We start from the raw sequence: 19893 nt of genomic DNA on the forward strand, positions 1-19893 counted from the left end.
TTTGCCGTGGCGGAATTCAAACCTGGATCCCCAGAACATTACCCTGGGCCTCTGGATTACTAGCCCAGCGAAAATACCACTACGCCATCACCTCATGAAAGAATTTGCATTTGTATAGTAACTTTCACAACCTCAAGACATCGCAAAACACTCGACCACCTTTGAAGTGTAGTCTTTGTTCTACTGCTGGTTGCAGCTACTCCTACCAGGAGATCTGCTGTCAGGTATGTCATGCTCCTCTGTCTTCTGCCATCTTCACACATCCATTGTAGCTCGGCTGCAACCGCTCTATGATGTCAGTCATTCAACTACACCTAGGTCCACCCTTCTTTCTGCTGCCCTCCACTTTGCCCTCTAGAAGAGATCTCTTTAGCTTTTCAGCTCTGATAAAATGGTGGAAATACTGACATTTTCTTTTCTGGGTGTCTCTTTTTAGAGCTCTTCTTACCCTTGCAATTTCAAACATCTCTTCATTTGTTTTACGGTCTGTATATGGAAATTTTAGCATACATCTTGGCATCCACATTTCAAAGGCCTCTATTTTCTTCCACAGATTTTTACTTATTGTCTCTGCTCTAATGTTCAGAAATGTGGCAACTAATTTGCAAAAAGTAACATCCCAGAAGCAGCAATAAGAGCAGGTAATCTGGTTGATAGTGTTGGTTGAGGAATAAGTATTTAGAGAGAGTTCCTTTGCTTTCCTTCAAAAGAGTTTCATGGGATCTTTCAGAGGGCAGCTAGGGCCTTGGGAAAATGTCTGATTCAAAAGACGGCACATCCAGCATTGCAGCACTCCCTCAGTACTGCATCAAAGCATAAGCCTAGATTATACGCTCAAGTCAATGGAGTGAGACTTGAACCTGTAACATCCTGACTCAGAGTGGAGAATGCTATCACTCTGCCATGGCTGACAAACTCTGTCTGTGGGATTGACAGATCACTTTTCCCTAAATGAATGCTTAGACTTTGTTTGCAGCAGGCATTGGTGGTAAGATTGTTGATATTTCAAAACTTGATGAAGATACCAGAGTTAAACAAAGAGAAGCTGCTTTACTAATTTCTCAACTAGGGATAATGTAAAGGATGAAGCATCTTCCACATATGCAGCACCTTTCACGTCCTTAACACCACACAACCAATGAATTATTTTTTGAACTGTAATTCCTAAAGTAAAGTCAGCAAATGCAGCTGCCAATCTGTGCACCCCAATGTCCCATAAACAGCAGTGAGATAAATAAAGACTTGAATTTATATAGCGCCTTTCACAACCTCAGATTATTTCAAAGTTCTTTATAACCAATCAAGTACTTTGGAAGTGTAGTGTAGTTACTGTTGTAATGTGGAAACAGGGCAGCCAATTAGCACACAGCAAACTCCCACAAATAGCAATGAGATAATGACCTGATAATTTGTTTTTAGTGATATTGACAGAGAGGTAATTATTGGCCAGGACATTGCTCTTCTTTTAATCGTGCTACCAGCTCTCTTGCATCCACTCGAACAGACTTACGGGACACCTTGGGTTAATGGCAACATCTCGGACAACAAAGTGTTCCCTCAATACTGCCTGCTGAAACGTAGGAACTGAAAAGAGGTAGAAATGTGATAGGTTTTATGCTGTTGAGAAAGATGCGAGGGTCACGTAGAACAAAAGGAAGGTCAGGGGTAGATTAGAAGGCGGGAAGATTAAAAACCAAAGACACCCTGGAACAAAAGGCAAAGGGAGTTTTAATAGTAGTAGTAAAGAAACAAAGCAGTGGAGGTGTTAATAGCAGAATAAAAGGTCAGCTCTTTCTGAACGCAAAAACATGAAAACACGATACAAATTGGCACTTGGGGAAAAAACCTCTAAATCAAAATGGAGGGCAGAGTTCATGGTTTGAAGTTGCTGAACCCAATGTTGAGTCCAGAAGGGTGTAAAGTGTCTAATCAGAAGATAAGGCGCTGTTCCTCCAGTTTGCGTGAAGGAGCATTGTAGCAGGCCAAGGACAGAAATACAAGCACGAGAACAAAATGGTGAATTGAAATGTCAAGTAACCAGAAAGTTAGGGTCATGCTTGCGGACTGAGTGCATGCATTCTACCCAAGTGTCAGTCTGTATCTTTTCATGTTTTGCTTTCAGGCAGAGCTGACATTTATTCTGCTATTAACACCAACTCTGGACCAATGCTTTGTTTCTTTACTACTACCATTACCACCCCCTTTGCCTTTGTTCCATGATTTCTTTAGTATTTAATTCCTTCACCCTCTAACCTATCCCTGACCTTCCCTTTTGAGCCACCTGCCCTTGCCCCCTCTTCAATAGCATAAAACCCATCACATTTCTGTCTCTGTTCAATCCCGAAAAAGAGTCATACAGACTTGAAATATTAACTCTGTTTATCTCTCCACAGATGCTGCCAGAACTGCTGAGTTTTTCCAGCACTTTGTTTTTATTTCAGATCTCCAGCATCCAAATATTTAACTTTTATTTCAGATGATTGACAAGCTGCTCATGTTTGTTCTTGTAATTTATAACTGCTTCACCATTTTGAAATGTAAAACCCTTTATGTATCGCTCCAAAGTAGCATTAGAAAAATATAGGGGAGCAGGGGCCAGTAATACATCCTAGGCGATAGAGACAGGTGCTGTCTCATTATTATTTTTTCAATTAATTATTTCCTCAATAGGTTTCTCAGTTGGTAACAATCTCACCTGAGTAGACGGTTATGGACTCAAGTGCCACTTCACAGACTTTTTTTTATTCATTCACGGGATGTGGGCATCGCTGGGCAAGGCTGACATTTGTTGTCTACCCCTTATTGCCCTTGACAGTAGTTACCACATCGCTGTGGGCCTGGAGTCACATGTAGGCCAGGCTGGGTAAGGATGACAGATTTCCTTCCCTAAAAGGACATTAATGAACCAGATGGGTTTTGACAACAATGGATGACAATTTAATGATTACTGTCACTGAGGCTAGCTTTCAATTCCAGGTTTTCTTTAATTTAATTTTTGAATTTAAATTCTGCCAGCTGCCCGATTTGAACCCATGTACCCAGGCCAGTTGCCTGGGCCTCTGGATGATTAGTCCAGTGACGTTACTACTATGCCAACATCTCCCCTTCTAAGCACAAACTCTAGGCTGACATTCAGTGCAGTACAGAAGTATGGATGGAGTGCTGCACTGTCTGAAGTAACATGTTTTGAATGAGCTATTAAGCCAAGGCCCCAACTGTCCTTTCACGAAATATAAAATAACCCGTGGCGCTACTTTGAAGATCAGGAGTATCGTGGCCAATATTTAGCAATTGACAAGACACTAAAGGCAGATCATTTGGTCATTATCATAAAGCTGTATGCAGTAGCTTGCTGTGCACAAATTGGCTGCTGCGCTTCCCCCATTACAATAATGCCTGCACTTTATGAAGATACTTCATTGGCTGTAAAGTGCTTTGAGACATTAAGGTAATAAATGGCACTATAGGAATGCAGGCCTTTCTTTAGTACTACACAACAGGATACAGACAAGCCGCAAGCACGTGGGAGACACCTCAATTAACGGCAAGTGCTGAAAGGGGGGGGAATCTAGCATTCAAATCTTGCACCAATTTTGTAAATGAAGCAACAATTAACTGTGTAGTACTCCAGGAGTTAAACACTGCTGGTTCCTGACATATATCTGAGCCCCCTTCTCCACCAACGTGCTCAAGTTTCATGTCAACTTTCAGCATTAGAGCCTGAAGTGCCAAGCCTGAGTTTCACAGCAACATATTTCAAACAACATCCGACACCTGAAAGCGAAGCCAAACTCATTGCCTGCAAAAACTTACTGAGATTGTTTCTCAGAACATGTTTGATTATATTGCTGTATTTTGCTGTTGACTAAACCCCAGGAAGATTTCAGAAAAAATTAGACTGATTACAACAGAGTCAGTTTCATTTTACTTTCCAACTTGCATTATTTTTAGATCACCCACCTCTCGATTTCGATGACATTTACGACCTTGACCTACAAAACATGGGATTTGAAGAGTGCAGCAGAATCTTACTGCAGAAGAATCATTCACTAGATTCATATCTGAAACTATTGACTTTTCCAACGTGTACTAAAATGGCATGATATGCCTCTAAACAGAAAATTATAAGATGTTTTCTGGAGCTGCCCCAAGTTAGGAACTTTGTGAATCCTTATGCATTTCTCAGATTCTACTTTATATTCTGTGTTACTAATGAAAGTTATTATTTTTATAATATTTCACATGCTTTAAAAAAATTGCAATGGATGTTTAGTACTTTGAGGGTTCGATCTGGCTAGAACAATTTTAGCTCAAAAATGAAAAAAAGCAGAAAGAGATGCCAAATGGTTTTCGCTCTATTAATACTATCAATGTTCTCTGCTGCAAAACATTCCTCTAATTATACATTATAATACTGAGTATGAAAAAAGTACCTAAAGAGCAAAGCAAAGGGATACAAATGGCGGGATGCCAAACTGTAAACTTACAGTTACCAAACTGTAAGATAGGGGATGCAGGAGAGAGCAGGTATACCAGAGGGATGAAAAAAAAACAAAGCCAAGTTTATCATCCTCTCATCTGAGCTCTTCATCAACTCAAAAGTGCTGGGCTAGGCTCTATCCCAACTGCTGGTGTTTGTGCAGAGAGCAACCATATGGAACAAAATACAGAAAAGAAGCACATTCAGAAAACAAATAAAACCATTCATTGCCTGGGCTTTAGAGATTCTCTCACTTGCACAAAGACCACTACAAGACTCCATTTGGAGCCAAGAAAATGGCTACTTACTGCGATTTCTAAATAGCCTACACCTGGTACAGAGAATTACAAGGATCCCAAATGGAAGAACGGAGAGAATGCCCCACCACAGCTCCACTTGATTCATTCCTGTACAAGGAGTTCAAAAGAGATACACATTAACACGGCATTGAAGACCAAAACTATTAAACAGCCACAAATTGTTAATCATTTGAATGTAAACCTGTTCCTACAGTGAGTGCTTCATAAATAAAGACGTAAAGATTTCTAGGTAACAAATCTTTCCCCTCTGTGCCAGGTCATAAGATAATTACAGAGAAGGAAGGTCCTTCAGCCCATCTTAATTCATCCACCCAGGAAGATTCCTCTCCCATTGCAGCATCCAATTGATTCTTAAACGATTCCACGTTTCTCACCTCCACTTCTCTATCTAGGAGTTGATTCCGTATATTAATATCTATGTCAAGAATACATTGGATATAAATGCTGCAATTTTCTTTACTGGTTGAAACCTGTGACCCCAATTATTTTCTGCATTTATTTTTTTTTTGTTTTACATGCTGTAACTACCTTGCACAATTCTAAAAGATCACCTCTCAGATGTCTCTTATTAAGCTGAAGACCAAGCTTTTTCAGTCTTTCCGCATTACTCATTCGCCTGACATCAGGCTCTTCTTGTAGCTCTTCTCTTTTTGAGCCTTGCCTACTCAGAGTGGAGTCAATGCTCAAGGTGTGGTCTGACCACAGCCCTTGATCAGGACTTCCTCTGACCTGCAATCTGCATTATAATTGGACATTCTATTTGTTGCTCTGCATTGATTGGACATACTGCGTCTAAGACTTTTAGGCCCTTTTCAGATTCATCTACGGTTATTTCAAAACAATTCATGCAGTTTGTTTTTTTGACTCGTCTGAAATGCCACCCACATCCTCATCATCTCTCACAATTCCTTCTCTCTCCAGATTCATGCCTCATTTTCCATTTATATCCATAGCCTCCCTGTTGATGTATTTCAATTGAAGTTTTCCTTTGACTCCTAACTCCCTTCCTTTAACATTGTCTCCGATATTTAAACACTTTACCCTTTCACCGTTGTGAACTTCGTTCTTTTTATGATGTGGTACAATTTCTATGATTTCTTTTTGGGTCAATCATAAACTTTGTGAAAAATGAATCCTAGAAAAAATAATCAAACCATGCTGTAAAACGATAAAAATCACTAGGCCAAAATTCAATTTGAAAAAATTAACGTTTCTGGTGAGTCAGTGATCTGTCACATAGAAAACTCTATTTCATTTATAAGAGTTTCCAAATCACAACACCAAAATACAGTATCCATGTGTAAGGCTTCCACTTGCCCAAAGTGGAGTCCCACTGGGGCATACCTCACTTATCAAAGTTGAAGGGACAAAGTGCAGGTAAATAGAGCCAAGGCTTGGGGATCAGCACACCAACTATCTCCTTACATATTCACTCCCTTCAGCACTGGCGCACCATGGCTCCAGTGCTGCGTACCATGAGCAAGATTCACTGCAGCAACTCACCATGGCTTCTTTGACAACACCTCCCAAACCCACCTAGAAGGACAAAGGCATGGGACGCCTGGGAACACCATTACCTCCAAGTTCCCCGTTAAAAGTCAGGCAACATCCTGATTTGCTATTATAATACTGTATCTTCATCATTGCTGGATCAAAATCCTGAAACTCACTCCCCAACAGTGGGTGTACCTAAGCCACGCTGACTACAGCAGCTCAAGGTGGCGGCTCGCCACCACTTTCTCAAAGCCAACTAGGGCTAGGCAATGAACACCAGCCTTGTTAACAATGATCATGTCACAAGATTAAATTTAAAAACAAATAGGCCACTCACTTAGATGATGGCTGATTTGTACATCAAGCCCATTTTTTCATACATGTTCCATATTCAGGTTTGATTTGAAGCTCTGCACATTTCTTTAATTCTATCCATTATTAAGAATCACAGGATCTTTCCGAATGCTCAGTTAGCATAGGGTTGGTTAACGTGGAATTGATTAACGCTGAACAGGGGGGTTACAGATTCAATCCCTGGTTCGTACAGAGTTTTCAGTTGCAACCAAACTTTCACTTCAGGTACCTATCAGAGATGCAGGGGAAGTCAACTAGTCCTCCCACTCTCAATCACTGCTTAATACCTTCTGTTGGGACCTGTCTGTCTACATTCATGGGAGAAAGAAGCAAGGCTGGGCTTGGTTGCAATTCTCAAATAGCTTGCTGACATTCACTGTATAAGCTCTGACATGAAGAAAGGTCACTTTACTGAGTACAGGACAGAGGTTAGCGCATGTGGAACCATATATCTTATAAGTTAATGCCTTCAGGAGAGGAGGAAAATAAAACCATAGAGAAATTTAAAATAAATGTATTGAAGGTCATTCTAGACAATGACGATGAGAAGCATCAGAGTCAGAAACAATGAGACCTTTCGATAACTGTGACAGGATATCAGTGCTTATTCAAATATAGAACATGGTTCTCGTTATAAAATGCTTCCACTCTCTACAGAAACATCAAAGTAACACGTGAACAAGAGTCACAACGTGTTGAATATCTCCGCTAGTGGGGCAGGCCGTGTAGTGAATAAAAGTTTCCACAATCGGTTGGCTTCACAACTGGAGGTATTAGGGGATCTCCCTAGCAGCATGGCCAAACCAGATGTTTAGAAGATAGATGTCAGGTAAAATTTAATGTAGAGAGGTGACACCATTTGGGAGGACAAATAAGGAAGTAGTTAATAAATGGGAAAACATTAAAAGAAGCAAAGAGACTTAGGAGCTCAGACACAAATCCTTAAAAAGAAAAACTTGCATTTATAGAGCACCTTTCACGACGACCACGATCTTACAGCCATGAAGGATTTTTGAAATGTAGCCACTGTTGTCACATAGGAAGTGGGAGAACAAGGATAAGAAGCATATGGAATCTAAAGCTTCAATTTTAACCAAACTTGGGATGGAGTGGGTTCAAGTCCATGGAGAGAGCAAGGCCTGTAGCTTCTAGAGGGCAAAGTGAAGGGCAGCAGAAACAGGGATTGACCTAGACATACTTGAATGGCAGACATCATAGAGTGGAGTGCTGGAGTGCATGTGTGGGAATGGCACAAGACAGATAAGTGAGACATACCATGACAGCAGATCTCCTGATAGGAGTAGCTACAAGCAGCAGCAGCAGAGAAAAAAGGCATTACAACCAATTCAATATTAAGAACTTCACTAAACTCTTCATGAAGAATATGATGTGACATTTTCCCAAACATAGCCATTCCACAGTGAATGTCATATATCATGTTCTCTGCTCCACCCAGTGAGGGATATCGAAATTGTCATACAAGGCATTTTTTTTTTTTTTTGCATCTCCCTAAAGGTTACAGGGAGGCAGGGAGGGAAGGAGGTTTGGTTCAGAGGGGGGTTGTCTAGTCATGATACTCAGCCATCACAAGTGCGAGGCAGGCTTGATGAATCAGGTGGTCTTTCCCTGCCTGCCATTTACCTATGTTTGGAGCATAATTTAGCTATTGCATAATATACAAACCAAAAAACCACCCAGTGAAAGGAAATGGTCAGATGGCTCACTGAGCCTGACATATATGAACATATGAAATAAGAACAAGAGTAGGCCATACGGCCCCTTGAGTCTATTCCGCATTCACTAAGATCATGACTGATCTGATTATAGCCTCAATTCCACATTCCGCCTGCATCCAATAACCTTTGTTAGGCAAGAATCTATCTACCTCTACCTTAAAAATATTCAACAGCCCTGCCTTCACTACTCTCCAGGGAAGAGAGTTCCAAAGACGCATGGACCTCAGAGAGAAATAAATTTCTTCTCACCTCCGTTTTAAATGGGAGACTCCTTATTTTTAAAGTGTCTCCTAGTTCTAATTTCTCCAACCGGGGAAACATCCTTTCAGCATCCACCTTGTCAAGTCTACTCAGGATCTTATATGTTTCAATAAGATCACCTCTCATTCTTCTAAACGTCAATGGATACAGGCCCAACCCATCCAACCTTTCCTCTTAAGATGACCCGCCCCCCCATCCCAGGTATCAGTTGAGTGAACTTTCTCCGAACTGCTTCTAACGCATTTATATCCTTTCTTAAATAAGATCAAAACTGTACACAATGCTCCAGATGTAGTCTCACCAACACCCTGTACAAGTGTAGCAAAACATACCTACTTTTATATTTCATTCCCCTCGTAATAAATGACAACATCCCATTTGCCTTCCTAATCACTTGCTGTACCTGCATACTATTTTTTTGTGATTCATACACTAGGACACTCAAATCCCTCTGTATCTCAGAGTTCTGAAATCTCTCTCAATTTAAATATTATGCTGCTTTTCTATTCTTTCTGCCAAAGTGGACAAGTTCACATTTCCCACATTATACTCCATCTGCCAAATTTTGCCCACTCACTTAACCTATCTATGTCCCTTTGCAGACTCCTTATGTCCTCTTCACAACTTACTTTCCCACCTATCTTTATGTCATCAGCAAATTTAGCAAACATACATTCGGTACCTTCATCCAAGTCATTGATATAAATTGTAAATAGTTGAGGCACCAGCACTGACCCCTGTGGCACTCCACACATCATATCTTGCCAACTCAAAAATAACCCATTTATGCCCACACTATGTTTCCTGCTAACCAATCCCCTATCCATGCTAATATATTACCCTCCTATACCATGAGCTCTTATTTTACATAGTAACCTTTGACATGGTACTTTGTCAAATGTAATCTGGAAATCTAAAAAAACCACATCCACAGATTCCCCTTTATCCATGTTGCCTGTTACTTCCTCAAAAGAGCTCCAATAAATTAGTAAAGCATGATTTCCCTTTCACAAATCCACATTCATCTGTGTGATTATATTGAGACTTTCTAAGTGCCTCGCTGTAATCTTCTTAATAATAGCTTCCAGCAATATCCCAATGACAGATGTTAAGCTAACTGGCCTGTAGTTTCCTTCTTTCTGTCTCCCTCCTTTCTGGCCTACTCTTGTTCTTATTTCATATGTTCATATATGTCAGGCTCAGTGAGCCATCTGACCATTTCCTTTCACTGGGTGGTTTTGTAGGTTTGTAAAGGAGTTACATTTGCTATTTTCCAAACTGATGGGACCTTTCCAGAATCTAGGGAACTTTGGAAAATTAAAAACAATGCACCTACTATCTTCTCAGCCACTTCCTTTAAGATCCTAGGATAAAGTCCATCAGGACCTGGGACTTGTCAGCTTTTGGTTCTAATAATTTTCTCAGTGCCCTCTCCCTGGTGATTGTAATTGTTTTAAATTCCTCCCTCCCTTTCACCTCCTGATTCACAATTATTTCTGGAATGTTATTTGTATCCTCTACATTGAAGACAGATGCCAAATATCTGTTCAATTCATCCACCAATTCCTTATTTTGAATTATTAATTCCCCATTCTCAATCTCTAGTGGACCAACGCTCACTTTACTTACTCTTTTCCTTTTCAAATACCTATAGAAAAACTCTTACTATCCGTTTTTATATTTCTCGCCAGCTTTCTCTCGTACTGTTATTTTCTCCCTCCCTGTTAATCTTCTGGTAATTCTTTGCTATTCTTTATATTCTGTCCAATTGCCCAACCTGCCACTCATGTTTGTGCTTTTTCTTTCAATTTGATACTATCTTCAACTTCCTTAGTTAGCCATGGATGGTGCGTCCTTCCCTTAGAGTCTTTCTTTCTCACTAGAATGCATTTTTTCCTGAGTATTCTAAAATATCTCCCTAAATGTCTCTCATTGCATCTCCACTGACTCACTTAACCTAATTTCCCAATTCACTTTAGCCAGCTTTGTCTTCATGCCCTCATAATTGCCCTTATTTAAGTTTAAAATACTAATTTAGATCCACTCCTCTCTTCCTCAAAATCAATGTGAAATTTAATCATATTGTGATGACTGCAACCTAGGGGCACCTTCACTATGAGGTCATTAGTTAATACTATCTCATTGTACATTACCAGATCTAGTATAGCCTGCTCTCTGCTTGGTGCTAGAATGTGCTGCTCTAAGAAACTATACAAGCACGGTATGAGTTTTGTACACCAACAGCCAGGCAACACAAAAAATAGAATTCTATTTGTTTCTGATGTCAGAGGGGTTGAGATTATCCAAACAGTGGGAAAATTTAATTTCTGATATTCAGCAATTGCTAATTCTTAAAGTGAATTACTAAGAAGAGATGACAAGAAGATTTAACACTTGGATAGCTATCAGGTTCAATGTGTTCATAACCTCTACATCAATATCTGAATCAGCTAAATGGAACATATAAATAAGGTTACGTCAGCTCAGCTGAGTGTGCACATGTGGGTCTTGAGAGGGGGTTGTTGCTTCAGGTTCTACATGATTCTGGGGTTGGGGGTGGGGGAGGGGGTTGCCGGGAGCATGTCGAAAGAAACGCTGGGCCTCCCTCATCTCCTCCCTTCACCCCTCCCAACTTTACCCCACCCTGCCAATTTTGCCCCAACTATTTCCAAACTCCATCCCTTCTCCATCTGCCTTGTTTAACTTCACCCTTTCCACCCCAACTCTATTCTTCACCAACTTCACCTTAAACACCCCACCACCAAAAGCACCTTCGCCCTTTTCCTCCACAACTCTACCAAAATTGCAAAACTGTCAGAGACTGAAAGCTCTCCTTCATTGTTCTGACCAACCCTCCTCCTTTATGGGGTGAGGGCATGAGAGGTATTTTTCAGGGTGATCACACCAACCAACTCTGCAGGACTCCCACATTCCCTGGCATTTCCCATGTCCCAGCTGTGTTTAGTTGGTATACAGAGCAAGGAATAAGAATTCTGGAGGCTCTTAACCCGCCTGTACAAAATCTACCCCACCCCCATCTCCCACAAGATATTAACACACAAATTTGTTGAAAAATGTGTGAAAAAATAGTCATGCAGAATGTTTACACACTGCATTAATATTCAAGCAAATCACAACACCATATATTGCACTTGAACTAAATATACTTGCATGGGGTCCCTGACGAGAAAACCCTGACTTGGCTGTGGCTCTTGCCCTAGGCTCTCAGGGCAGTGGGAGTGAGTGCGGGGGGGCGGGGTGCGGAGGGGCGCAGAGGGTGGAAATACCTACCCTTCTGTGTTTTTCCATTTTCTTTGAACATATTTATTTATCATAACAATGGAAAGAGGAAGGAAAAGTCAAGAATCATCTAAACAGGTAACAAATAATTTGCTTGGTTTCCAATTGGCCATGGCGAGGCAGTGTGTCGAAAATGGACACATCAGACACAATGGTGGAAGTGTGGTGACAGGACGATGGGTGGCAGGAGATTACGTGATCAAACTTCTCAGAATATGCCTTGATAACGCTACCTGTAGGCCTCTGTCTTCATCCTGTTGACGTGCATCACATGTTGGATTTATCATGGATTATTTCGGAAAGGGAAATCTCCCTTTATGACACATTTGCATTGGAAACCTATTTTCCTCAACAACTAAAACTTCATCCTTTGTTTCTGAGCCCTGTAACTTAATCAGAAACAAAATGGTTCCATTGCAGGAAAATACTTGAAAGGAGCGACAAAAAACCTATGAGGGCAAAATGAATCAGGAGTCACTTAGACACCTTTCTTACATTTACTGACCTTACTGTAAACTAAATAAATACCTGGGACCATTATGCACAGCAGAAGCCAAAAACTAGCTTAGATAAGTAGCTACTCTGTATACTAGCTAAAGCGCCAATATTGTGAAAGTCTTCATAGTATAATTATTATGAATATTGGCAGACTGGTAAAAGACCATGCTTTGTAATAACAGTAAAATGCAACTTAAATAGGAAGAGTTCATTCTGCACACCATTACTAAAATTGTGTATTATCAAAAAAAATCATACAAATTTAAAAAAAATATCAGATTGCACCAGAACGGTTTGCCGTTTTGAGTGTGAGAAGTATTTGAGTTTTCTCAAACTCAAAAATAAAACTTTTTCACATATAACCTCTTTTCTGATTGGGTTCGATACACCAAAACATTTTGGTAATCTGATCTTGTTCATATCAAGGAGGCACAATCTTAAAATTAGAACTAGGCCATTTACTTTTGAAATCAGGAAACACTTTTTTTTCCATATTAATGGTAGCAGAAATCTGGAACTCTCGCCCAAAAGGTTGCAGGTGTTGGATCAGTGACCAGCTCTAAACCGGTCACTTGGTCTAATGAATTTAGAACATTTGAAGTAAAGCTTTTGGAATTCAAAAGAATCATACAGCACAGAATGTGGCCATTCAGGCCATCGTGCCCCTGCCAGCTCTTTGAAAAGGTTATCCACTCCCCTGTTCTTTCCCCATAGCACTGTAAATTGTCCCCGTCAAGTATATGTCCAATTCCTTTTTGTAAGTTATGATTAAATTTCTTTCCAACACCCTTTCAGGCAGTCCTGATCTGCATAAAAAGAAATCTGCTATCTCCCAGCTGGTTCCCTTGTCAATCACTTTAAATCTGTGCCCTCTGCATATTGACTTTCCTGCCAGTGGAAACAATTTCTCCCTATACACTCTGTCCAAACCCTCATCATTTTAAACTTCTCTATTAAGTATCCTTCTCTGTTGTAAAGAGTCTCTAGTCTCTCTACATGACTGTAGAAATCAGAGTTCCACAAATATATCTCCCATTTCATTGGGGAGCAGAGGTTATGTTCACGGCTTTCACTTGTTGTCTCCTTGGATGCCCCAGCCACATAAATGTGCACTATTTCAGATTTTTGCCCTTCCATATGGAACCTTGCTATAGAAGGGTGTGTTAAGGACACTGCTTACTAAGGGGGAGATGCTGGCATAGTGGCAATGTCACTCTATTAGCAATTTCTCTGGGGACATGAGTTCAAATCCCAACATGGCAGCTGGTGGAATTTTAATTAAGGGAAGGTCTTGTGTTGCAGTGGGTAGTGTCCCTGACTCCGAGCTAGAAATTCCAGGTTCAGGTCTCACTCCAGGACTTGCATGGTGCATTCATAATGAGGACAAACAGGTTGAGTATCAACCTGTAAATCCTTCCAACCTACACCAATGGTATATTCTCACTGAACATAATTTAAGAAGGAAATAGATAGATTTCCGGACTCTAAAGGCGTCAAGGGGTATGGAGGGAGAGCGGGAGTACGGTGTTGAGATAGAGGATCAGCCATGATCATATTGAATCGCAGAGCAGGCGCAAAGGGCCGAATGACCTACTCCTGCTCCTATTTTCTATGTTTCTAACTCTCTGCACTACACCATTAAACATTCTGGGCCAAAATATTAAGGATATTAAAATATGGTTTGATTCATTCTTGAACACTAAGTACTACCAGGAACAAATAAATTGGTTCAACATGTGGTAAAGTGCTTTTTTTTTTAGAAGAACTGGTTCCCAAAGCCTCTCATCACTGGGGCCTTCCTCAAAATATGTCTGAATATGATAGAAATCCTTTGCTGTAATTAGTCAATTACTCCATTATCATTATATCACTCCGCTACCAAAATGGTGGAGGGAAAGCTAGATGAATTCTGGTCTTTTTCATCAAACAATTTCTGTACTCCTACTGGTCATTTCTCTCATTGCTGCTTTGTGGGATCTTGCTGTGCCAAACATGCTTTGCCCAAAAAACAACAGCACACTACAAACTAATTAACTGTATGTGATGGGCACAGCATGGTCTTGGAGCACCATTCAGGGCCCCTTCACATCTCTCCACCCCCGCCCCACCCCACCTACACTATACTTCCCATCTTGAACAGTAAGGGAGAAACTGTGAACCAGCCACAAGGCGATAGAGCACTAGAGAATTGGTGGCTTGCTGCTCTATATTATCTCCTGCCATAGCGCTTAATCGGAAATAATCTGTATTCACAGTTTGACCTCATCATTAATATGACATAACTGAAAATGGCACCCAATAAAACATATGTTCTTTCCACTAGCAATTTATGAGAGAATCTAGCAACCAACAGGCAATGGAAGAGGACAAGGAAGAGAAGGAATAAATACAGGTCACTACAGACTGCACTGTGAAAGCTTTCATGAGACTGGCGGTGGGCAGGAGTGGGGGTGGGGCAGAAAAGGTTTGACCAGAAATTGATCAAGAGCAGTGTTAAGTTGTGGCTTTACCAACATTCTTCAATGGTTTCCTTCAAGGAAGGAACAAGGAGAAGTAGGCCATTAGGCCTTCATGCCTGTTTTCCAAGTGGAAATATTATCTATCTAACTACCTTATCGTTTCCCCTTAATGTTTTCAAAATTTTGATCATCCCTTAACCTGCTAAATTCCAAGGAATACAGCTCTAGTTTATGAAATCTCACCTTGTAAATTAACCCTTAGAGTCTAAGTATCATTCAGTAAATCATGCCAGTCAAGGCCAAAACATCCATCCTAAGGTGCGGTGTCCAGGACTGCTCACAGTGCTCCAGAGGCAAAAATGCAAAAATGCAGAAGTGCACTCCTTGGTGCATGCGCGCGAAGGAGCGCTCCGGTCTCCCTGGGACTAAGTGCTGCCTCAGGGAGATTGGTTCCCAAAGGGAAAAAATTAATCTTTGGAAAATTTCATTAACCATCCATGTCCCCTCATGTGACAATGTCACATGAGTTGGGACATGGACATAACTTTAAGTAAAAGTTAACCATAATTTTTTAATTCAGTCATGAAATCTCATTCCGCCCATGGATGAGGTTTCACGCTTTTTCAGGTGGCTTCCAGCACTCCTGACCTGCCCGCCAACCTTAAGGTTGGACAGGCAGGTCCACTAATTGGTTTAATTGTTTTTTGAATGGCCTCAATAGGCCGTTGACAGGTCGGCACGTGCACAGCTGACTTGGCTGCGCCCCTGCCGACCTGAAAATGCAAATAACGCAGGGTGACATCGGGAGTTCCGCCCGATGCCATTCTGCATCATTTTACACATTGGCAAATGGGCCCCGCAACCCCGCACGCCGATGGGAAAATTCTTCCCCAGATTTGCATAGCTGAAGCAAAACTTCTATTCTCTTAAGCTCTAGCCCACCAGATATAAAGGTCAGCGTTCCACAAGCTTTTTTGATTATTTTCCATAATGTTCACAGCATTTTAATGATCTGTGTACCTGGACCCCTAAGTCTCTTTGGATGTCCACTGGTTCCAGCTTCTCATCATTTACAAAATACGCTGTCCTGTCTTTTTTAGGTCCAAAGTGAGTTACACACATTTGCTAACATTTAAATCAATTATACAATTTTGCCATTCACTTAATTTATTAATATTTGAATATTGCTGAAAAGAGAGACATGTTGCTGAAGCTTTTCATCTTGCACACATCAGGACAATGGCAAGAATGCCAAATTTCAAACAATCACAACAATTTATACTCCAGGAGAAAAGGGTGCTGATTGGTTGGCAAGTTGACTCTGACTGGCTGAGGCATTGTCATGGAGAAAGCAATGGGGAACGATAGGCTCCCCAAGATCCTGGGTAGTTCCAAATAAATGCAAGGCTTGAACATATTCCTTTTGTTTACAAAGAACAGGTCCCTGCATATGAATGTATGCATTCACTTCTAGCAAGCATAAATGAGTCACGTTATGAGCTCGACAGATCATCTTAAATTGGTTGTTCGTGGTGCTATTAGCGCACTCAGGATTGTTCAGCGAGTGCTGGCCAATTGAGGAATCACATCTAATAGTTGAGATTTTGTTTGGGTTTTGTAAGTTAGTTGAGTACAGTCTGTACTCAGCATACTACAAGCAACTGAAGGAACAAGCGGTTTGATTCAATCAACCAGTTGGGATGTACTGCCTACCCATCATTGCACCGGCACTGAAATTTATACATGAAACTGCTCAATTGTGGCAGGTAGAACATCTTTTTGGGCTGATGGTAGCATCCAGTTAGTGGAAAAGCTTCAGCAACATGTCACTCTTTACAGCAATATTTAAGTTCTGTACTACCAAGGAATTGTTATTAATATTTCTTTGTAATTTTATGCTTCTCCTTACATTGCTTACAATACCCATTATCTTTGCATCATTGGCAAACTAGAATTTGTGGCTTTCTATCCCATAGTCTAAGTAATTAATAAATACAATGAATAGTTAAGCTCACAACACAGATCCTTGTGGGACACCGCTAGTCACATCCTGCCAATGGAGTAACTGTTCATTATCTCTATTCTCTGTTTCCTGCAGCTGAGTCAAATTCCAAACCAGCTCAATAATTTGCCTTCAATCCCATGAGTTTCAACTTCAGCTAAAAGTGTCTTGCGAAGAACTTTAACAAATGCCTCATGCAAGTCCATATAAATAACATCCATAGACATTCAAAACAAAAACAGAATTACCTGGAAAAATTCAGCAGGTCTGGCAGCATCAGTGGAGAAGAAAATAGACATTCCCCTGTTCATTTCTTCAAAAATTCAAAGCATAACCTACCCTTTACAACTCCATACTGGTGCTCTCAGATCAGCTGAAATTGTTCAAGGTTTATCACTCTAACCTTAACGATAGACTCCATTAATTTCCCCAAGAACAAATGTTAGGCTAACTGGTCTATAATTCCCTGGTTTCTCCCCCTTAATTTTCTTAGAAATCTGTCACCCCTACCTGGTCTGGTCTTCATCTGATTTCAGTCCCACCCTACACAATTGACTCTTAATGTCTTGAGGGTGCCTCGGGATGGGATAAGAAACACTGGTGTGCCAAAACGTCACCCATATCGAGAATCATTTAAAAAGATCCAGAGCCCTGCATATTTTCTTCACTTCTACTTAATTATTTACAAAATAATAATTCTTGGGCAAATTATCCAATCAAATTGGATGAATGCTAGTCAGAGACATCCAAATCTTTATCAACATTCATTGATAATGCTCTGAAGGGGGTGTAGGGGCTCTTGAGGCTGCATGGCGTATTGTCAAAAGCCTCCTAAAGACTTGACTCAACATATACAATATGTAAGAAATGAATGCAAAGTTGCCGATGTTTAGTTTTTGTTTGTCAGAGGAATCTAGGGATAGGTGGATAAATGGGGTTGAGATACAGATCAGTCATGATCTAATTGAATGGCGGAACAGAATGGAGGAACTGAATGGCCTCCTCCTGTTCCTATTTCCTGCAGTTTGGTTTTGTTGATTAGAATCGCTTTCCCTCATCAACACCAGGGAACTGCTAGAAGCGAGAACTTGTGGTCATAGAAGCGTTGCTGTTTAGCCAGATGCTGAATGGCCATTATGTTTTGCACTTGACAGACCCGAGAACCACAAACAAGGCTCCACGTTTAAATGCAGCCGTTTCATGTAAAGAATTGTTCCTGAAAAGTTTTAAAAACAAATGTTTAAAATGTGAAAAAGTAGAATTCTCAGAATCAGCAGGAGACTGACCTACAACTTCCAAACGGGTCGAAGCAGTAACCTTCTGACACAGCTAAAGACATCCTGCACTCAACATCAATATCTGTTTTGTTGGCTCTGCTCATCTCTTTGGACGCTAAGGGCACCCCGTTTAAAATAAAAGTAATAACAGGCACGGTCCCAACGCATGGAGCTAATGCGCAGCCCAATAGTTGTTTAGGCTGGAATTAGTGCAGTTCAGAATCCCCAAGTTTCTCGCAACGAGCGACCAAGCATTCTCTGTATTTAAACAAATTTACATTATTCGTACCCCGAACCTGATGCTTGCTCTCCGTGACATCACAGCGCCGCCCCAGGCTGTTGTAAAATACAGAATGATTTGAAGTGTGCAAAGGTAAAGATGGGTTTTTCCCGACTACATGAACCAAACCGGCGGGCGGGCGGTGGCGAAGGGCTGAACCCATCCCCCTGGCTAATGCAGCATCTCCTTGGCTCCACCTTTCCTTAGCTTTCGTTTCAAAGACATCTGGAACTGGGATATTGGGATGTGGCTCTAGGTCATCTGAAGTTAGAACTGGAACTAGCTCTGCACCTGGATTTGGCTGTGTTTCTGGATCTGGGGCATTGCCGAATCAGACAGGTTGTCAAAGGGATTTAACACACGGGCTGTAATTTAAAAAGTGGAGTTCCGTCCAAGCGAAGCTCATTTGACACAAAATACAATATTGAATGTTGCCCTCACGATTGTGCGCGTATTATACTAATTAGTAAACAACTTATTTTACTGGTTGGGTTTCGACTTTAAATCTTACATTAATTGAGCAACGTTTTAGAAATCCCCCCAGATTGAATTATTTGGGTTTTCTGCATTAAATTAATAACTGTTAAATACAGCAACTGCTTTTGGAGAACATTGTCGGAAATTGACACACCGAGAAAGACCATGTTAATTTCAGCGGCTGGAGGCGAGGAAGGGAACAGTTGGAGAGGTCAGGTCTCTGGGTTCAGTAATGGGCTCCTTACCGGCTGCAAACTCAGGGGCTCCTTCCACGGCCTTTCATTGTCTCCGATCTCGGGGAAAGAGACTGAATGTGAAAGGCAAATAAAAAAACGGTTCGAGCTGCAGTTTCCGCTGTTTCACAGGAATCCTGCACCACATCCGCCCCCCTCCGTGCACTGACTCTCTGATATTCATCAGTTCAGGGCCCTTCACCTCGCTGGGGAACAACCATTACTTGTATTGGACAACCCTCCAGGATTGTCCGGGAATCTCCAGGGATTAATCTCCCAGACATTGCTGCAAGCAACTATGAAGAAAAAATACTTCTTTAAAAAAATAGTTTTTTTCATTTTCTTTGAACACTTTCCTGTATTAGTTATAAAATATTGGCAACGGGGGGAAAGGCTGTTGACTGGCAGTCCAGGTTGGGTCATTAAGAGCCTGTATTTTCCCGATTGGCCATAGAGGGGGGCAGACCATTGCAAAGTGGGATGATTGGATTGACCAATAGCAGGCGTGTGGGCTGGGGGACAGTTGGAAGTGGAAGAGTCTGGGATGACACTCTTCAGAAATACATCCAACCACAACTGGCAACCTCACACAGGAGGGGGTCATTGAGCCCCTCGAGCATGTTCTACCATTCAATTAAGCTATGATTTAATTACAGATATATGTTAACTTCATACAACTGTCTTGGTTTTGCAACCCTTAACACCATTTGCCTAACAAAAAC

The 19893-nt window shown here is 41.1% G+C and overlaps 1 protein-coding gene across 1 annotated transcript in view; it reads right to left on the reverse strand.

Annotated features, from left to right (window-relative positions):
- LOC144684647 (linker for activation of T-cells family member 2-like) overlaps positions 1 to 19331 on the reverse strand; it is an 81904-nt gene extending 62573 nt beyond the window's left edge. The window contains exons 1-2 of the mRNA XM_078548712.1: positions 19184 to 19331; positions 4789 to 4887 (exon numbers count right to left, since the gene is read on the reverse strand). Of these exons, the coding sequence (XP_078404838.1) occupies positions 4789 to 4885 (97 nt within the window). The 5' untranslated portion in view covers positions 4886 to 4887; positions 19184 to 19331. The remainder of the gene's footprint in view (positions 1 to 4788; positions 4888 to 19183) is intronic.
- Positions 19332 to 19893: the final 562 nt, after the last annotated feature.

Source organism: Cetorhinus maximus, chromosome 9, assembly GCF_964194155.1.
Source record: "Cetorhinus maximus chromosome 9, sCetMax3.hap1.1, whole genome shotgun sequence".
Lineage (NCBI taxonomy): Eukaryota > Metazoa > Chordata > Chondrichthyes > Lamniformes > Cetorhinidae > Cetorhinus > Cetorhinus maximus.